The sequence below is a fragment of the Primulina huaijiensis genome, chromosome 2 (genome assembly GCF_012295235.1).
Source record: "Primulina huaijiensis isolate GDHJ02 chromosome 2, ASM1229523v2, whole genome shotgun sequence".
NCBI classification, from domain to species: Eukaryota; Viridiplantae; Streptophyta; class Magnoliopsida; order Lamiales; family Gesneriaceae; genus Primulina; species Primulina huaijiensis.
Window position 1 is genome coordinate 31,443,544 of NC_133307.1, and position 14,418 is coordinate 31,457,961.

The window sequence follows — 14,418 nt, forward strand, 5'->3', positions numbered from 1 at the left end:
GCCAAAGGCAAATTAGAGAAAATGGGTCTACATATTTATAAATTCGTTAATTTTTATTTTATTTTTATTATTTTTATTGGATATTTGGCAACTTGCACTCTTTCAATATAAAAATCTTAGCGCACTCCACTCAGATTATTTTTTTAAATCACATTTCACCCTCAAATAAAATTAAATCAATCATTTTGCATCCTTTTATGTTTCAATTGGAATCATTCTCAAATATCAAAATGAAGGGAAAACTTATCAATTAAAATAAATGGTTAAAACATTATTTAATAAAAAAAAGATTTTTCATTGTCCAAACTTTAAACTAATAGATATAATTTTGGAAGATATATCATTTTATTCTTAACCAATAGGTTGGACACTCAGACTGTCAGACATTGCATACACACACTAGCACACATTTTCACGTGCAAAGAATGGCTCACAAACAGTTGAATCTTTGTGGCTCTTTGTGATGTTATTAGTTTGCAACATGAATGCAGGTCTTGTAAGGGGTCAAGAAGATGGAGCTGGTAGCGAAAGGAAAGCTTTCGTGCCGTGCCTGCCTTGTTCATTTTTGATGACTCTCTGATAGATAATGACAACCACAACAACAACTTGGCATCTTTGGCAAAAGCCAACTATTTCCCCAAGGCATCGACTTTAGTGACGGCTCCACGGGGCGTTTTTCCAATGGTTATACCATGGTTGACACCATTGGTAAATAGAAACCAACTTTTTCAGTTGTGTAGAACAAAAAATCTGTTGCAGTCAACCTGTTTTGTTTCTTACCTGCATGCAGCTGAATTTCTTGGACTACCACCGATTCCTCCATATCCTGAGGCATCTGGAGATCCAATGAGATATGGGGTTAATTATGCCTCTGCAGCTGCTGGTATCCTTGATGACATGGGAAGAAATTTTGTAAGTAATGTCAAAATAATTTGATGGTGCATGACACTTGGGCACATGTTTTTCCAACAACCTCGTACGTATGACCATGTAACAATGTCTGTTTGTCACCTTTTACACCAACAGGACACAGATTGGCCGGATTCTTTTTAATCAGCAAATTAAAAATTTTGAGAGCACTAGCGATCAAATCACCGGTACCCTCGCTGTACCAGATGTGTCGCAATCTGTGGCCAAATCCATTTTCTTTATAGGGATGGGCAGCAATGATTCTAGACAATTACTTCATGCCCAATTATAAAACCAACTATCAATCCAGTGCTCAACAATATGCTGATCTCTTTTCTCAACAGTACTCCCAACAAGTCACTGTGAGATACTTAGATACACTGCCATAATTGTATGTGATACATCTATTAAGGGGCGTAGCCATTGATCATCTTTTCTATGGTGGGCAAAATTTCTTTCGAATTATATGTAACGATAAAAATTATGAAAAATATAATATAAAAATATAAATAAATTCTATTTAAATTGCATCATGCAATTCTCTTGGACCAATTTATTTAAAAAAATTCTTTGAATAAATAAATAATATGAGTTGTGATCCATGGATACTTGCCGCTTGGGTTTGTTGGGTATTTTGGCAAAAATGAACAAAATTTTAATTTTATGGGTCATGACTATCTACATGGGGTAAGTATATTACGTCATGAATACTTGCAACGGTCATGACTAAGTATATGAACTAGGTATATTAAAAGAATTGGGCAATAGTCTGTTGAGAATGGGTCCTCCCCTGCATATATATATACTTGTATTTTCTTGAGTTTTTTTTTAAATAATTGCATAGACTGCACAATCTTGGAGCCAGGATGGGGTGTATTCCAGGCATTCTTGCTCAGAGTAGCAACGGTATATGTTCAGAAGAAGTTAACCAGCTTGTGTTCCCTTCGATACCAACACAAAGGCCATGATCAACAATCTCAGCGCTAATCTACCTGGTTCAAGATTTTCTTACACCGATATTGGCAAGATGTTTCAAGATCTCCTTGCAAATGACGGAACATATGGTGCTTTGAGATCTTCATTTTCTCTCTCATTTAATCAAGATTTCAATATTTTGCATTCGCTTTTTACATACTCTTATTGTACAGGATTCAGTGAGGTGAATCGTGGGTGCTGCGGCATTGGGAGGAACAGAGGGTAAATCACTTGCCTACCATTCCAGACCGTAAACAGTTCATATTCTGGGACGCTTTCCACCTAACGGAAGCGGTAAACATATTGTTTGGACAGAGAGCTTTCGATGGGAATACTGTGTTTGCTTATCCAATCAACATACAGCAGCTAGCCAGTCTTTGATCTCATCAATTGACATTTTTTTTTCTTTTCTTTTCTTCGTGATTCCCTGAATTCACGAGTTTGAACTTTCGAGAGGGAGCAGATGCAGTAGGGGAAATGCATCAACGAAAATCTGTTTATTATGTGTTCTTGTAATTGATCTGTTGTCTTTTTAGATAAATCTTCGCAGCTGACGATGAAGGATGTTAAACTGAATTTTAGAAAGTCTAAAAGATAGTAATGCCAAAAGAACTACGATTAAAACATTTATTATTAAAAAAATACTGAGACAAATGTAGGATTGCACATATTTAATAACAAATAAAAAGGTCCTTACAGGATTTTGTAATAGAAAAGTGAAAATTACACAAGAGGATTAGCTAATTAAAATAATAGAAGATGACCATTTAAATTCTAGAGCATGACTAATTGCTGTATATTAATGGGATAAGCATATGATTTGGAGGTAGAAGAGTAGGCTTGCTTAGCTAGCAAAACATTGGCAGCTTCAGTAGGATGAAATGCATCCCAAAACAAGTGATTGCGCCGGTTTTCACATGGAATTTGGAATGGAAGGCATGTTATCTGCCCGTTGTTTCTTCCCACCCCGCAACATCCCCTGTCCAGCACTTCAAATCCTATCAAACAAACAGTAGGACTAAGTTTTTAAACAAAAGATAATATCATACTGTCATACGTATATGCCTACCATAAGATCTTGCATTCAAGGCTAAATCTCGGCCGCTTTGATATGTATCCAGGTATACAAATTTCGCCCCAGGAAGCAGGCCATTATTAAATCTATCAACCAGCCGTTTCAGTCCTGAGTTGAAAAGTGAAATAGCATTGTTTATCTCTTCATTGCACCGGCTTCCATTACCGTTATATCGTGCTAATTGATATGGTATGCACCCTATTGCCCCAACCGCAGTCACAAGAACTTTACGTGCTCCTAAGTTGTATATTTCTGTTAATTGTTTGGAATAATCCTGGATTAGGGAAGCAGCATAACCTTTGGGGGTGTATTCATAACTGGTTGAGTAGTAATCCCGCATGAAATAGTTGTTGAGATAATCATTGCTTCCCAACCCACAGTAAATTATGCATTTGCTTAGATAATAGGCGAGTGCTTCGTTATCTCCTACAAAATACCTACTCAACTGCATCACGGTCCTCTGAAAGTTTTCAACCTGTTGGTTCATTGACATGTGAGCACCCAAATTGTTTCCTGTTTCATCACGAATTCCTGAAGCACCTGATGCATAGTTGGCTCCCTGAAGTAATGCTCGTCCACGAACCATGATATAGGGCTGAATGTAATTCGGAAAGCCTAATATCTGAGCTGAAAACATAAAGAAATGCATAAGGACTGTCTTAAAAATAAGAGATGACCACCTGAAAAAGACTGTGACAAAAAGAACCTAGAGCATCGACGAATGTACGGCCATTTGTGAAGCGTCCGGTTGTGCCTTGTGGGAAATCAATGCCATATGGTCTGTAATTCGCCCTGGCAAGAGTGAATAATCCATTGTTATTGCCATTGTCTACCAATGAGTCACCAAATATAAACAGTCCTGGCACTTGCTGATAATTAGGCTGCGACATAGTTGTTGAACACCAGAGACTTAAAACAACCCACATGACAATTTTAATGAAATTTGCCATTTTAGATACTTTTTCACTGATCATTGCCTCATACACAGTGAAGATTTGAGTATTTTTCAAGTTTGAAATGTGGATCATTTTATAGTGCAATTCTAAGAACTGATTTTAATTGGTTTCATGATACGAAATCAATAAAGTTGGTATTTGTTGGGCTCCAACTCTTTTTAGCTGTAATTCACGATTGATTTTGTAATTGCCAAAGCAACGGTGGCAATGGTTATATCCCGTGAGACCTATGTCAACAAGGTGTCGTATACCATGAAAATTGATGCTATTAATTCAAGACCCCAGACTTTTGTTCCACTTGGTAAATTATTTTGAGAAAAAAAAAGTTGGCTGAATCATGATTTTGGGTTTGGCAGTTGAGAGTTATGTTCTGATCAGGGAATTCAGTTAAATATTTCCACAACACATATACACACGGACATTAGTGTATATGTGCATTTAAAAATGTTTAAAAAAAGAAAAATGAGATGTGCAGCCGCACATATTCTGTTCATGTCAAAAAATACTATATTGCGTTGGATCCAACATCAGAGATCTGATCACCACAAAACCATGACAACTGTGCCGGGAGGGGAGAAACAAAATAAATCGAACTGATGCGAAATGACATATTGATAAAAGTTATGCCGATATGCCTCAGCAACCTTGATAGAACTGATTCTGCCAAACCAGGGCCTAATAAATCTCTCATCAAATACATCAATGTTGTCCGAATTCAAACATCATCGAACTTTTCGAACCTTTTCTTCTTGACCTAACCAAAGTGATTTCTGAGCGTCTGCTATACCATCTGGATCTGCGCAAACAATAAGCAAATAAATAAGGAGAGATTATGTTCGTGCTCCACACCCCACACAAAAAGAAATAATGAAAAACTTTCCACAAGCACCACTTTCTTCCTTTTAAACATCCAGCACTCTTAACTGCTTACTAGGATATGGGTAGTAGAATGGAAGACAAATTAAACACCAATTCCCGTTTGTTTTCTAACCTCAGACACTAATATTTCATTACATGTCTCCTTCCTGATAATGTGTTAACTGCACGCCTCTGGCTAAAGTTTAGCCTTCAAAGATTATTAAATTTCATAAAATGGGCAAAAGTGAAGTAACAACGATCCCTTTTTATGAAATATAAGACTCCCATCACACAAGCTGCGGGAAGTTAGGAGATGAAGGAAATAGAATACATCATTTTGTCTTCTTCATCAAAATTTCATGGAAGCACACAATGGTACCGACTATATTCAAACTTACCAAAGAACTGTGTGAAGATCCTTGTGAAAAAGGTCAAATTGCGAGAAACATTGTATGCTACCGAAGGAGGAAGCGGTTTGACGACTGTGTCAACGCTAAAAACATGCTGAAGGAACTGCAGATATGAGAGATGTCTTAGAGCTATACTTTGTTTGCATAATTTAAGGCATGGCACAACATAATATACCAGGTCATATCTACAGGCACGGAGACTTGTTTTAGAACAAAGCTTCACAAATTTTGAACAGACAAATATGTTGATAATCAATACGTCAGGGCCAGCAATTCAGCAACACACTACACACATTCCAATTGTCGAAAGAAATCCTGAATCTTTGGAATAATATGCCTAGGGTTCAAAAGGCCTACCATATTTTTCACGAGCTTAGTAGTCACATCAGCATCCACAAGCTGCTTATAAAGTTTTAAAGCCCCAGGAAACTAAATAATTTCAGCAGTGAATCTGAAGATCTCAAATCAAGAAACATTTTACAGAGAAAACTCCAAGGTGTAGCTCATGCCTCAAAGATCGTAACTTTTTTCAATTACCGTACAATATCCTCCCAAAATAACATCATCTAACATTGATAATTAAAAGAGCTCACGATAACCAACCATAAAAATCTTCTCAAGGCCTGCAAACACACACATACACACACACGTGTGCATACCAATATAAACATCATATAAGTAAAAACGAACTGGTTAGGGAACTTACCTGGAAGTTTCGTTGGAAGCTGTACCGAAGCTCGAGATCGATTTCAGAGAGGGAATTTTCTCCAATACCATCTGTTTCAGAGTTGTAAACCTTCTTAGCCTGGGACATGCATAGTGGGGCATTGTACCTGGCTCTGACGACACCTTCAGCCTCGCGTCTTGAAATTTGTTATCGCCATCTTCTGGGGCATCCCTCCAAGGCGCCGGCTTGAGCAACTCTCTTTTCGTTTTCCCCATTGTTGAACTGATTGAGGTTTTCTGTTCATGCAAGAAGTGTTGACGAATAAATATGAAAGGGCCCATGCTATTGCTATGTTGCCGGTTTGGATAGAGCGATGGATAATACGACGTAGTCTGACCCCTTGGTTTCCAGTTTTCAAATTGGCCCCTATATTTGTGGTGAATCCAAAACTTCCCACCAATTCATTGTAAACTTCTTTCTAATTAGTTATTTCTATATGCCATTCATTAATTTAATCAGCTTCGTTATATTTTTTAAAAAATGATGATGATGCTAAAAATATTTTTGAAAAAACGAAAAAATTAATAATATTAGTAAAATTGGGGTGGACAAAATTTTTGTTAAATGAAAATAATTGACGTAACGAATTAAATTAAAAATTCAACTTTTTATTCATTTTTAATTAAATGTTCGAATAAAAATTCAAATTTTTTAAAATTTTTCCAAAAATTTACTTAATATTCGTATAAACCAAAATAATAGATATTAAATTGGTTCTATTTGTTTGTTGTTAAACTATTTCATATACGGCTGCCCAAACTCAGCGAACCAGAGTCGTCAAGTATGTGGGGCCCTTAGAGGGCTACTCCGGCACTTGGGTCGGAGTAGAGTGGGATGCAGACGGCGACGGCAAGCACAACGGATCTCATAATGGCGTACCTTACTTCACCGCCAGGGGCTATAGCACAGCGTCTTTCATCCGCCCGCATAATCTCAGCGCCGGAGTTTCCCTCTCGGAAGCACTCCAAACTCGCTATCAAACTGCCTACAATGAAGAAGAAGAAGGTATTTAGATTTCGTACATTGTTTCGATTGGAAGAAATTAGTGTTTTGTGCGATGTGTCACTATGAATGCAGTCCTAAACTCCATAAACATATCTACTTGGTTGAATTGGCAGTGAATGTGAGGCTTCGTGGCTATCAGTAGATATAGGAATTTATCTATCACGTTTGAACGATTGAAAAGTCAAGTATAAGTATTGCTCGTGTTTTTTGTTTTACAGAAGTTCAGTTTATCTGTGATTTTCTAGTCCAGCTGCATAGTGAAGTTTTCAAGGTCATTTGTGTTGCCTTTTTTACTGTTTTTCTGTCAAAATACTGGCCCAACACTTTCGTCTGTCTGTATTATCCTTGTTTTGATGAGATGTATGTCCTCTCTGCAAGAAACAATAGAGTGTCCGTCAAGCTTCTGGGGAAAGAGAAAATTCAAGATAAGATGAGTAGATTCGAGAACCTGACAAGTGCGTCATTATCTCATTTGGGGGTTAGGTTTCCTGGATCCGCTGACCATGTCAGTTCGGTGCTACCTAGTAAGTTGACTGACTTTCTTTCCCAATGGGTCTACATTTTCCAGTGTTGTTTCTTTCTTTTAAATTCAAATCTGGAACTCGTGTTTGATCATACCGTTTATCAGACCCCTCCTGTTTCATTTATGTGAGTACCTGTCTGCGGTTATATTCTTAAGTATTATACTCATCTGTGATTTTGTTCGATTCCTACGAATTTTCAAATGTTTCTATTGCAGATCTGAAGGAGCTTGACTTGACTGGAAACTTGATTGATAGATGGGAAGTAAGTGTTTCTTGCTTGAATACAATGTATCAATTTATCAAGCTTCAGCTGCCATTTTGTATATGTAGAGAATTTTGGTAGTATCCCTATTTTTATATTCTTAAAATATGTGGGCATTATGTTTATTGAAACAATCAAGCCACATCATTCTTAGAGTTACTGACATGATGACACTTCTGGTTGAATGATGCAGCACCTTCTGATGCAATGTTTATTTTGTTTAATTTATTTACAATGTGGTAGGAGCATAATAAAGGTCAAATTTTCTTCCATTTGATTTTACTAACAGGATATAGGCATTATCAATGAAGGGCTGCCTTCTCTTGATGCTCTTAATCTCTCCAATAATTCACTCAACTGTTATAACGACCATTCCCCAGCTAACAAACATCCGGATTTTTATTTTGAACCATCCTGGTGTGATCTGGAAGCAGGTGGAGGCTTGTGTTTCTTCTTGCGATATTAGTTCAGTTTCTTTATCAAAATCAGGGGGTAATTTTAAAGCAGGTTTTGTTTAATATGGCAGGTGGAAATTCTGAAGGATTCACTGCAGAATGTGGAAGAACTGCATCTAATGGGAAATAAATTACGAGAAATAATGGTCAGTGCTTATTACACAATTATCTCTGGAGTTGAATTCTGACTTATGTTATTTGTTTAGTGATTGTATGTGTAATTTCTGACAACTATTTTCACTCGTGAACATGTGACTGGCTTCCCGGCTGAATGCTCGGTAAAAACTTGTGCTATGCTAGATTGTATTAATTAAAATCATATGGATCATCATATTATTCACATGGAATATGCTCACGTATGATCTCAGGCTTTTGTTGTTCTAAATGAAATTTCTTGTGTCAACCCCCCCACCTAGGCACACGAAGTGTTTATTAAAAATTTATTTACAAAAAACATCTTTCTTCTGGGGAAGGTATTGAATGGAGTCTTACGTGCAATGCATGTGTAAGGGACACCCATTTAAATAATTGTAGCGTATAACACTGTAATGCACATTATGTAAACATTTATTATTTGATATGTTTATATTTGATTTGAGATTTTTTAAGTTGCATGTCTCAGTGTAATTGCTGTTTCTGTTATTCTTGCCCTGTCAAACTTCTCTTTTTTGAGAATTTGTACTTGCGATATTTGTGTAGAATTTGTTTCATGTATTTGTAACATGTTCTTTTGTCTGTCCAGCCAGCAGCTTCAACTGTTTTCCAAGGATTTAATACTTTGCGTCTGCTTAATTTGGAAAACAATTGTGTAGCTGCTTGGGATGAAATCATGAGATTATCACAGTTAAACAGGTACGCAGAGAGGAAAGAGCACTTTCCCACTGTATATTTATTTTCTACGTTGTTTTAGTGATTTGTTACGCAATTTCATCATTGCACTTGCTTTTAGTTTGGAACAGCTGTTTTTGAGCAACAATGAGTTGGATCGCATATTGTATCCTGATTGTGGTGGTTATTTCGAGAGTTTGTGTGGCCTTCTTCTGGGTAATGTTCCAGTACATTGCAAAATTATTTTTCGTATTTAATACTGCCACTCTTGAGGACTCATCTAGAATGTTACTTGTTTCAGCAAGTAACAAAATTGAAGACCTAGAATCTGTTGATTCACTTAATTCATTCCCTAGCTTGATGGTGAGCATTAACCTCAGGTACTGTTTGAGATATCTTTAATATTTCTGTACGTGATCGGGCAGTAAAGGAATTAAACAGTGAATGCTATTATCCAAGCCTGCATCTTTTAGTTGGCTTTGGTTATGAACTGTTTTGGGATGGCAAAGAAAGAAAACTGTTACACAAGTTGGTTGGAGTGTGAAGATCAGGTGGTGTGTATTCACAGCACGACAGTAAAACTGCTTTATTGGTTTTAGGTGTGGTTTCAGACAAACGTCAGAATAAAATATAGTCTTTCGGTCTCGCCTGAATCTTACATGATTAATTATTTTAACAAGGAGGCCTCAGGTTCATCTCCTGTAATTTGTCTGTCAAGTAATAGGACAGCTAAAAATCTAGTCTAAAGAATGTAGATTTCAAATACTCTGTCCTGATACTCTGAAAGAACTAGATGTGCCTCTCAGACGAAACAAAAGAAAACAAATTCAGTCTCATATTATATATGCGTGATAAATTTTTGCTTTACTTTGCCATCTTTTGTGGTGATCCTTTACTGTATGAATGAACCTTTTTTTATATGATTGATAACATCCAAGTGTTGAGTGCATGCTGCTGTTTGGTTGGTCGTATTAACTTGTCAATGAGAGGCTTAATTGATAAATTTGGTTCTTCCCCTGTTACCATCATAATTTATATCCATGCTGATAATGTTGAAAATTTTCCTGCAGATTTGTCCGCATGGTCATGTCGAAGTGTCATGGAAGTCCGGAAGAAATTAGAAGGCTTCATCCCAGGTTATTTTTTTCCAGCTCTCTTTCCTCTGCTTTTTATGGTATGATGGTCAGGTACCTATCTACTTTGGTGCATAAGGGAGACCATTGGTGTCACCATATGAAATGCATGCTATATTCTTGACATGATTTGTAGTAAACAGTGTCTTAGTACTCTGTTAATGCATTCCTCGTATGCATTGGGCAAACAGGTTTGCTGAGCTTAGAAGTATTCTCGGAATTGAGGATGAAAAACAATCAATAAGTGCATCAGGCAATCAAAAAATGGCTTCAGGATTAATTTGTATGAACTTTGTTTTGGATTAGCTTCCGCTCCCATATTCTATTATTCTGGAATGATATTATCTTGTTTTAATAATCTAGACTTGTCCATCCAGCGATTTCTTTGAAATGCATTGGAGCTTCTATGGGTGAAAAACTCGTCCTTGTGAAAAAGTTACCTGCAACTGGACGGTTATACATCTTCCTGCCATTTCCCAAAGCTGATTATTTTGATGGTCTTTTTTAAATATAAATGCGTTAATATGGTTGCGTAGGTTGGAAAGCTTAAGAATTTGTGTGAGTTTCTTCAAGTTAAAATCGGTGAAGCCCGTCTTGTTTCTCCAAGAAGGGGTGGGTATCTTCTTTTCCTTCACCAGACTTTCTCCGAATCTCGTTACTTTCTTGACCGCTACAATTCTATCCTCGTGGGTTTATTTCACAGGGTTCTCCCTTACCTACATCGCTTAATGATGACATGGAATCTCTTATGGAGCTTGGGATTGGTAACGAATCCATCATTCTTGGAGATGAAGAGCCCTGATGTCAGCATTCATCTCAAAATGTGAATATCCGAGTGACATGCATATATGTCAACTTCTATCTTCTATTTATTATGATTGGATACGATATCGATTTTTTTTTTTTTCCCATTTCTTTACTTTTCTTTTGTAAATTTGACTCACGTTGTATATTGAATTATGTTCGTGTCCTGTGCCATCAAATCGGTTAAGTTTCTTCTGTGACAAATTTGACAATACGACTATGCTGTATTACTTTGCAAAATCTGTAACTAATACACGTAGCGAAACTCCTGCTGGCCTTTATTCTGCAGTAACAATGATTTAGCAACAGCAAACATGCACGTATGAACGAAGACAAACTGGAGGTGTTCTCGAACTAATTGCGTCAATCTTATTCAACACGCCCGATTGTCAATTTTCTTCACGCCTACGAGTTGATGCCTCCCTCAAACTAAATTCTATTTTCTTCATCGAAGATGCGATGTCGTGCACGTGATGAGTCAGAGTAGATTGAACAACTTTGGGTGAGATCAACTCTGGTGTTTCCATGACTTTGAAAATGGAGCTTGCCACAAAGTTAATCTGAGAACACAGAAAAAAATCGATTAACAGAAGTTTGTAACACTGCAATTGGGGATTCGTAAGTCGGACCAAGTGGCTTAAGTTTCTATTTACTATTTATTTGATAGTCGGAATTGTGGGTTTACCGATTCCGATGACTTCTGAAGCAACGCCTTAGTCAGGGGCAGAATGCAGAACCTTCGAAATGGAAAATGGGAGAGAAATTAGTAAAGGAGGGAAGCCTATAAATCGCAGATCTTCGAGGAAGAAATGAAATGCATACATCCCGCGGCCACCGGATAAGGCTTCTTCCGACGGCTCTTTCCATTCATCCAACCTACATCCAACCCAATTCAATTTTCAAATTCAAATAATTGATAAGAATGAAAGCATGATGCTTACACCCAACCGTAGCGGCGGTCGAACAAGAGGCGTTTGTTTTTCCTGTCCATTCCTGCAGAAACAGAAAACAAGTATTGTCTCCTTCATTTTCTCATTGATAACGATAAATGATTAAATGCGACTTCAATCTATTCGGAGTCATAAGCGCGACATAAGCGAAACTCTAAAGTCGCGTTTGTATAATGCGTTGAGGAAAAATGAGCCTGGAAGTCGTATGAGAATAATATCTCCGCATTTTCTCGCTGGGAAAGAAGAAAATTAGAAAAACAATTTAGACTTAATTGCTTCAAGTGAAAAATTAAAATTAATAGTATTTTAAACTGTGTTGAAAAGAAGGCATAAAACCGAGGGTAAATGTGTCTAGAATATAGTCTAAAAATGTTATTAAATTATACACGTGTGAGAAATATTTATGATTTTAAAAAATATATGTGTTAACTATATCTACACATATATGAATGATTCAACGTAAGAAAAATTTGACTCTTTTTTTTTTCGAAATTACAACTATCTATTGCAAAGAATTCGGTTCTAACTCTAAGTAAATACTCACGACCCAAAGGTTGTAATAAGAAACATTTATATCATCCTTTGATTATTTATTACACCAAATTAAAACCAAGAGTATACTTTTTTAGGTCAGGCGGGCTGGCACTCTATGAAATGTTTGTTCTTGTCGGCACAATAGTCATAGACCATGTAATTCCTCCTCACATGTCCAATAAGAAAGAATTTTTGAGCACCACTGAGTTGCCAATATCTCGGCGCATTCCAATAATACTTTGGAGAATTGCATTCCTGGGGATTAGAAGGGGCATGCTCGCATGCATCGATCCCGAATCCGCGATAGTTGGCCAAAAAAGGTCCTTGGCTCCAATCAACTGGCCCTTGCCAAGCTGTAAAATTCCATATGCTTGTTTCTACGTGCATCGGGTTTGATGGATAATTCGCGCCTATCTCTGCCTTCGAGTTCTTGTACACCCTTATTGGTATTTTGTCCACAAAGAAGGCTATTTGGTGTTGGTTCCATAGTATCTCATAGATGTGAAAATCCGCCGTTGGATCGAACCAAAGCGCAAATTGTTGCTCTCTATGTCCGGAGTCATTTGCAAACACATTTGTACTTAAAATGAATTGCTTCCCATCGCCTCCCAAGAACTCGATATCGACCTCATCGTGACGGTCTCCAATTAGTTGACCGATTGGCACCGCAGTCAGCTGCATTGATATACCATGCATATATGTATCAAAGCATATATATTCATCAGTTTTTCTTCATGATCATACGCAGATATTGCATATACTACATGTATTTATCGATACATACGTAGAAAGTTGTGAGTACTCCTTTGTCCTTTTTGTTTGGCATCTTCATCTTCATTCTAAAAATTCCAGAACCATATCTCTTCTTTGAATTGAATCCTGCTCCTGCAATACATTGCAATCTGATGAGATGCATGGACTGAAATTCATCATTATATTTGTCTCCTTGTGTTTGTAATCAGATTATGAAATTAGGTGAAAACCCGAGTGTGTGTCTAACAGAAGTTGAACTTGTTTTCCATGGTCAAGAACGGTAAGATGGTTGCCTCCCCAAGTTGGAGAGTAATTCACGCCAAAAGGAACTGTTTCATCCATGCTAATTGCAAATGGAATCTTATTCAAACTAAGAATGAACAAAATGGCACACAACTCTGGAACACTCATACTATTATTTTTTATGAAATACCCCATTAAATTATGCAATGCAACAAAAAACAATATATAATATATCATCTGGATATGCGCTCCAAGCGCATATATGTTTTCACTAATAAACCTGAATTTCGTTGGTGACAGGTGTGTGGTAGTATTTATACAGGTAAAGACAGAGGCTATACATGGTCAAAGATCTCATCATGCAATAATATATGGGCGATTGATTTCTATAATGATTTCTTAATTAACTTGAAGATATAAGTAATCACTATGATATTTACCTACAGTCAACTAGTTAGCATAATCAAATGAATCAAACTCTCAAAAGAAGCTTAATGTTGGTCAAGATTGATCATATCTGACGCAAATTCACCATATAATTCTATATAAACCTGAATTTCGTTGGTGTCAGATATAGTGGTGTTTATATGTATTGTATCGTATTGTATTGGTATATTGGATTACACCCAATTTGTATTAATAGTCGAGCAATATCCTACGAGACTGTTATAAATATATATCTCAGTACAAAGCATCTCACAATCTCTACTTGATAATTTTTAAAATGTTACATAGATGTCCTAGGTGTACATGCAGAGAAGTCGAAATGAAATTTACTTCAAAAAACTTGTTAAAAAAATGTTCATTTTAAGAATTTATTCAAATATTATTATAATTTTTACAAAACTTATAATTTAAATACGTAAAAATTGAGATATTAAATATTATTTTAAGAGTTTGTGTTTCGACCAAAACTTATCGTTAAATAATCAATCAAAGCATGATTTTTTTGAAGATACAAAACATAATTATTAAAATTATACATATAATTTTCTACTTTACTTTCATTTTTTAAAA

At 36.4% G+C, this 14,418-nt stretch overlaps 4 protein-coding genes and 2 pseudogenes across 15 annotated transcripts; 2 read left to right on the forward strand and 4 right to left on the reverse strand.

The window, feature by feature from the left end:
• Positions 1-481: 481 nt before the first annotated feature.
• LOC140958460 (GDSL esterase/lipase At1g71691-like) lies at positions 482-2,362 on the forward strand (annotated as a pseudogene).
• Positions 2,363-2,540: 178 nt separating this feature from the next.
• Positions 2,541-6,281, reverse strand: LOC140971672 (GDSL esterase/lipase At1g33811-like). 11 transcript variants are annotated; one of them, XM_073434049.1, is made up of 5 exons: positions 5,890-6,281; positions 4,656-4,711; positions 3,666-4,575; positions 2,954-3,586; positions 2,541-2,882 (listed from the first exon to the last, which is right to left on the reverse strand). In XM_073434049.1, the coding sequence occupies exons 3-5, from the start codon at positions 3,985-3,987 to the stop codon at positions 2,659-2,661; spliced, it is 1,179 nt and encodes a 392-aa protein (XP_073290150.1). In that variant the 5' UTR covers positions 3,988-4,575; positions 4,656-4,711; positions 5,890-6,281; the 3' UTR covers positions 2,541-2,658. The 11 variants fall into 11 exon arrangements, with proteins under 11 accessions (XP_073290150.1, XP_073290148.1, XP_073290147.1 ...); XM_073434047.1 differs by adding an exon at positions 5,172-5,286 and having other exon boundaries at positions 3,666-4,711; XM_073434046.1 differs by adding an exon at positions 4,907-5,286 and having other exon boundaries at positions 3,666-4,711.
• On the reverse strand, positions 4,638-6,125 carry LOC140958467 (uncharacterized). Its single transcript, XM_073415919.1, has 5 exons — positions 6,017-6,125; positions 5,890-5,960; positions 5,541-5,612; positions 5,172-5,286; positions 4,638-4,711 (listed from the first exon to the last, which is right to left on the reverse strand). Exons 1-5 carry the CDS (start codon positions 6,123-6,125, stop codon positions 4,638-4,640), a joined length of 441 nt encoding a protein of 146 aa, XP_073272020.1.
• Positions 6,282-6,665: 384 nt separating the features above from the next.
• LOC140971671 (tubulin-folding cofactor E-like) lies at positions 6,666-10,988 on the forward strand (annotated as a pseudogene).
• A 135-nt stretch (positions 10,989-11,123) lies between these two features.
• LOC140971674 (uncharacterized) lies at positions 11,124-11,965 on the reverse strand. Of its 2 annotated transcripts, none has more exons than XM_073434050.1 (4): positions 11,870-11,965; positions 11,744-11,797; positions 11,607-11,658; positions 11,124-11,481 (listed from the first exon to the last, which is right to left on the reverse strand). In XM_073434050.1, exons 1-4 carry the CDS (start codon positions 11,947-11,949, stop codon positions 11,311-11,313), a joined length of 357 nt encoding a protein of 118 aa, XP_073290151.1. In that variant the 5' UTR covers positions 11,950-11,965; the 3' UTR covers positions 11,124-11,310. The 2 variants fall into 2 exon arrangements, with proteins under 2 accessions (XP_073290151.1, XP_073290152.1); XM_073434051.1 differs by having other exon boundaries at positions 11,863-11,955.
• Positions 11,966-12,440: 475 nt separating this feature from the next.
• LOC140961827 (xyloglucan endotransglucosylase/hydrolase protein 2-like) lies at positions 12,441-13,667 on the reverse strand. Its single transcript, XM_073420556.1, has 3 exons — positions 13,389-13,667; positions 13,190-13,290; positions 12,441-13,080 (listed from the first exon to the last, which is right to left on the reverse strand). Exons 1-3 carry the CDS (start codon positions 13,636-13,638, stop codon positions 12,502-12,504), a joined length of 930 nt encoding a protein of 309 aa, XP_073276657.1. The 5' UTR covers positions 13,639-13,667; the 3' UTR covers positions 12,441-12,501.
• Between the last annotated feature and the right edge of the window lie 751 nt (positions 13,668-14,418).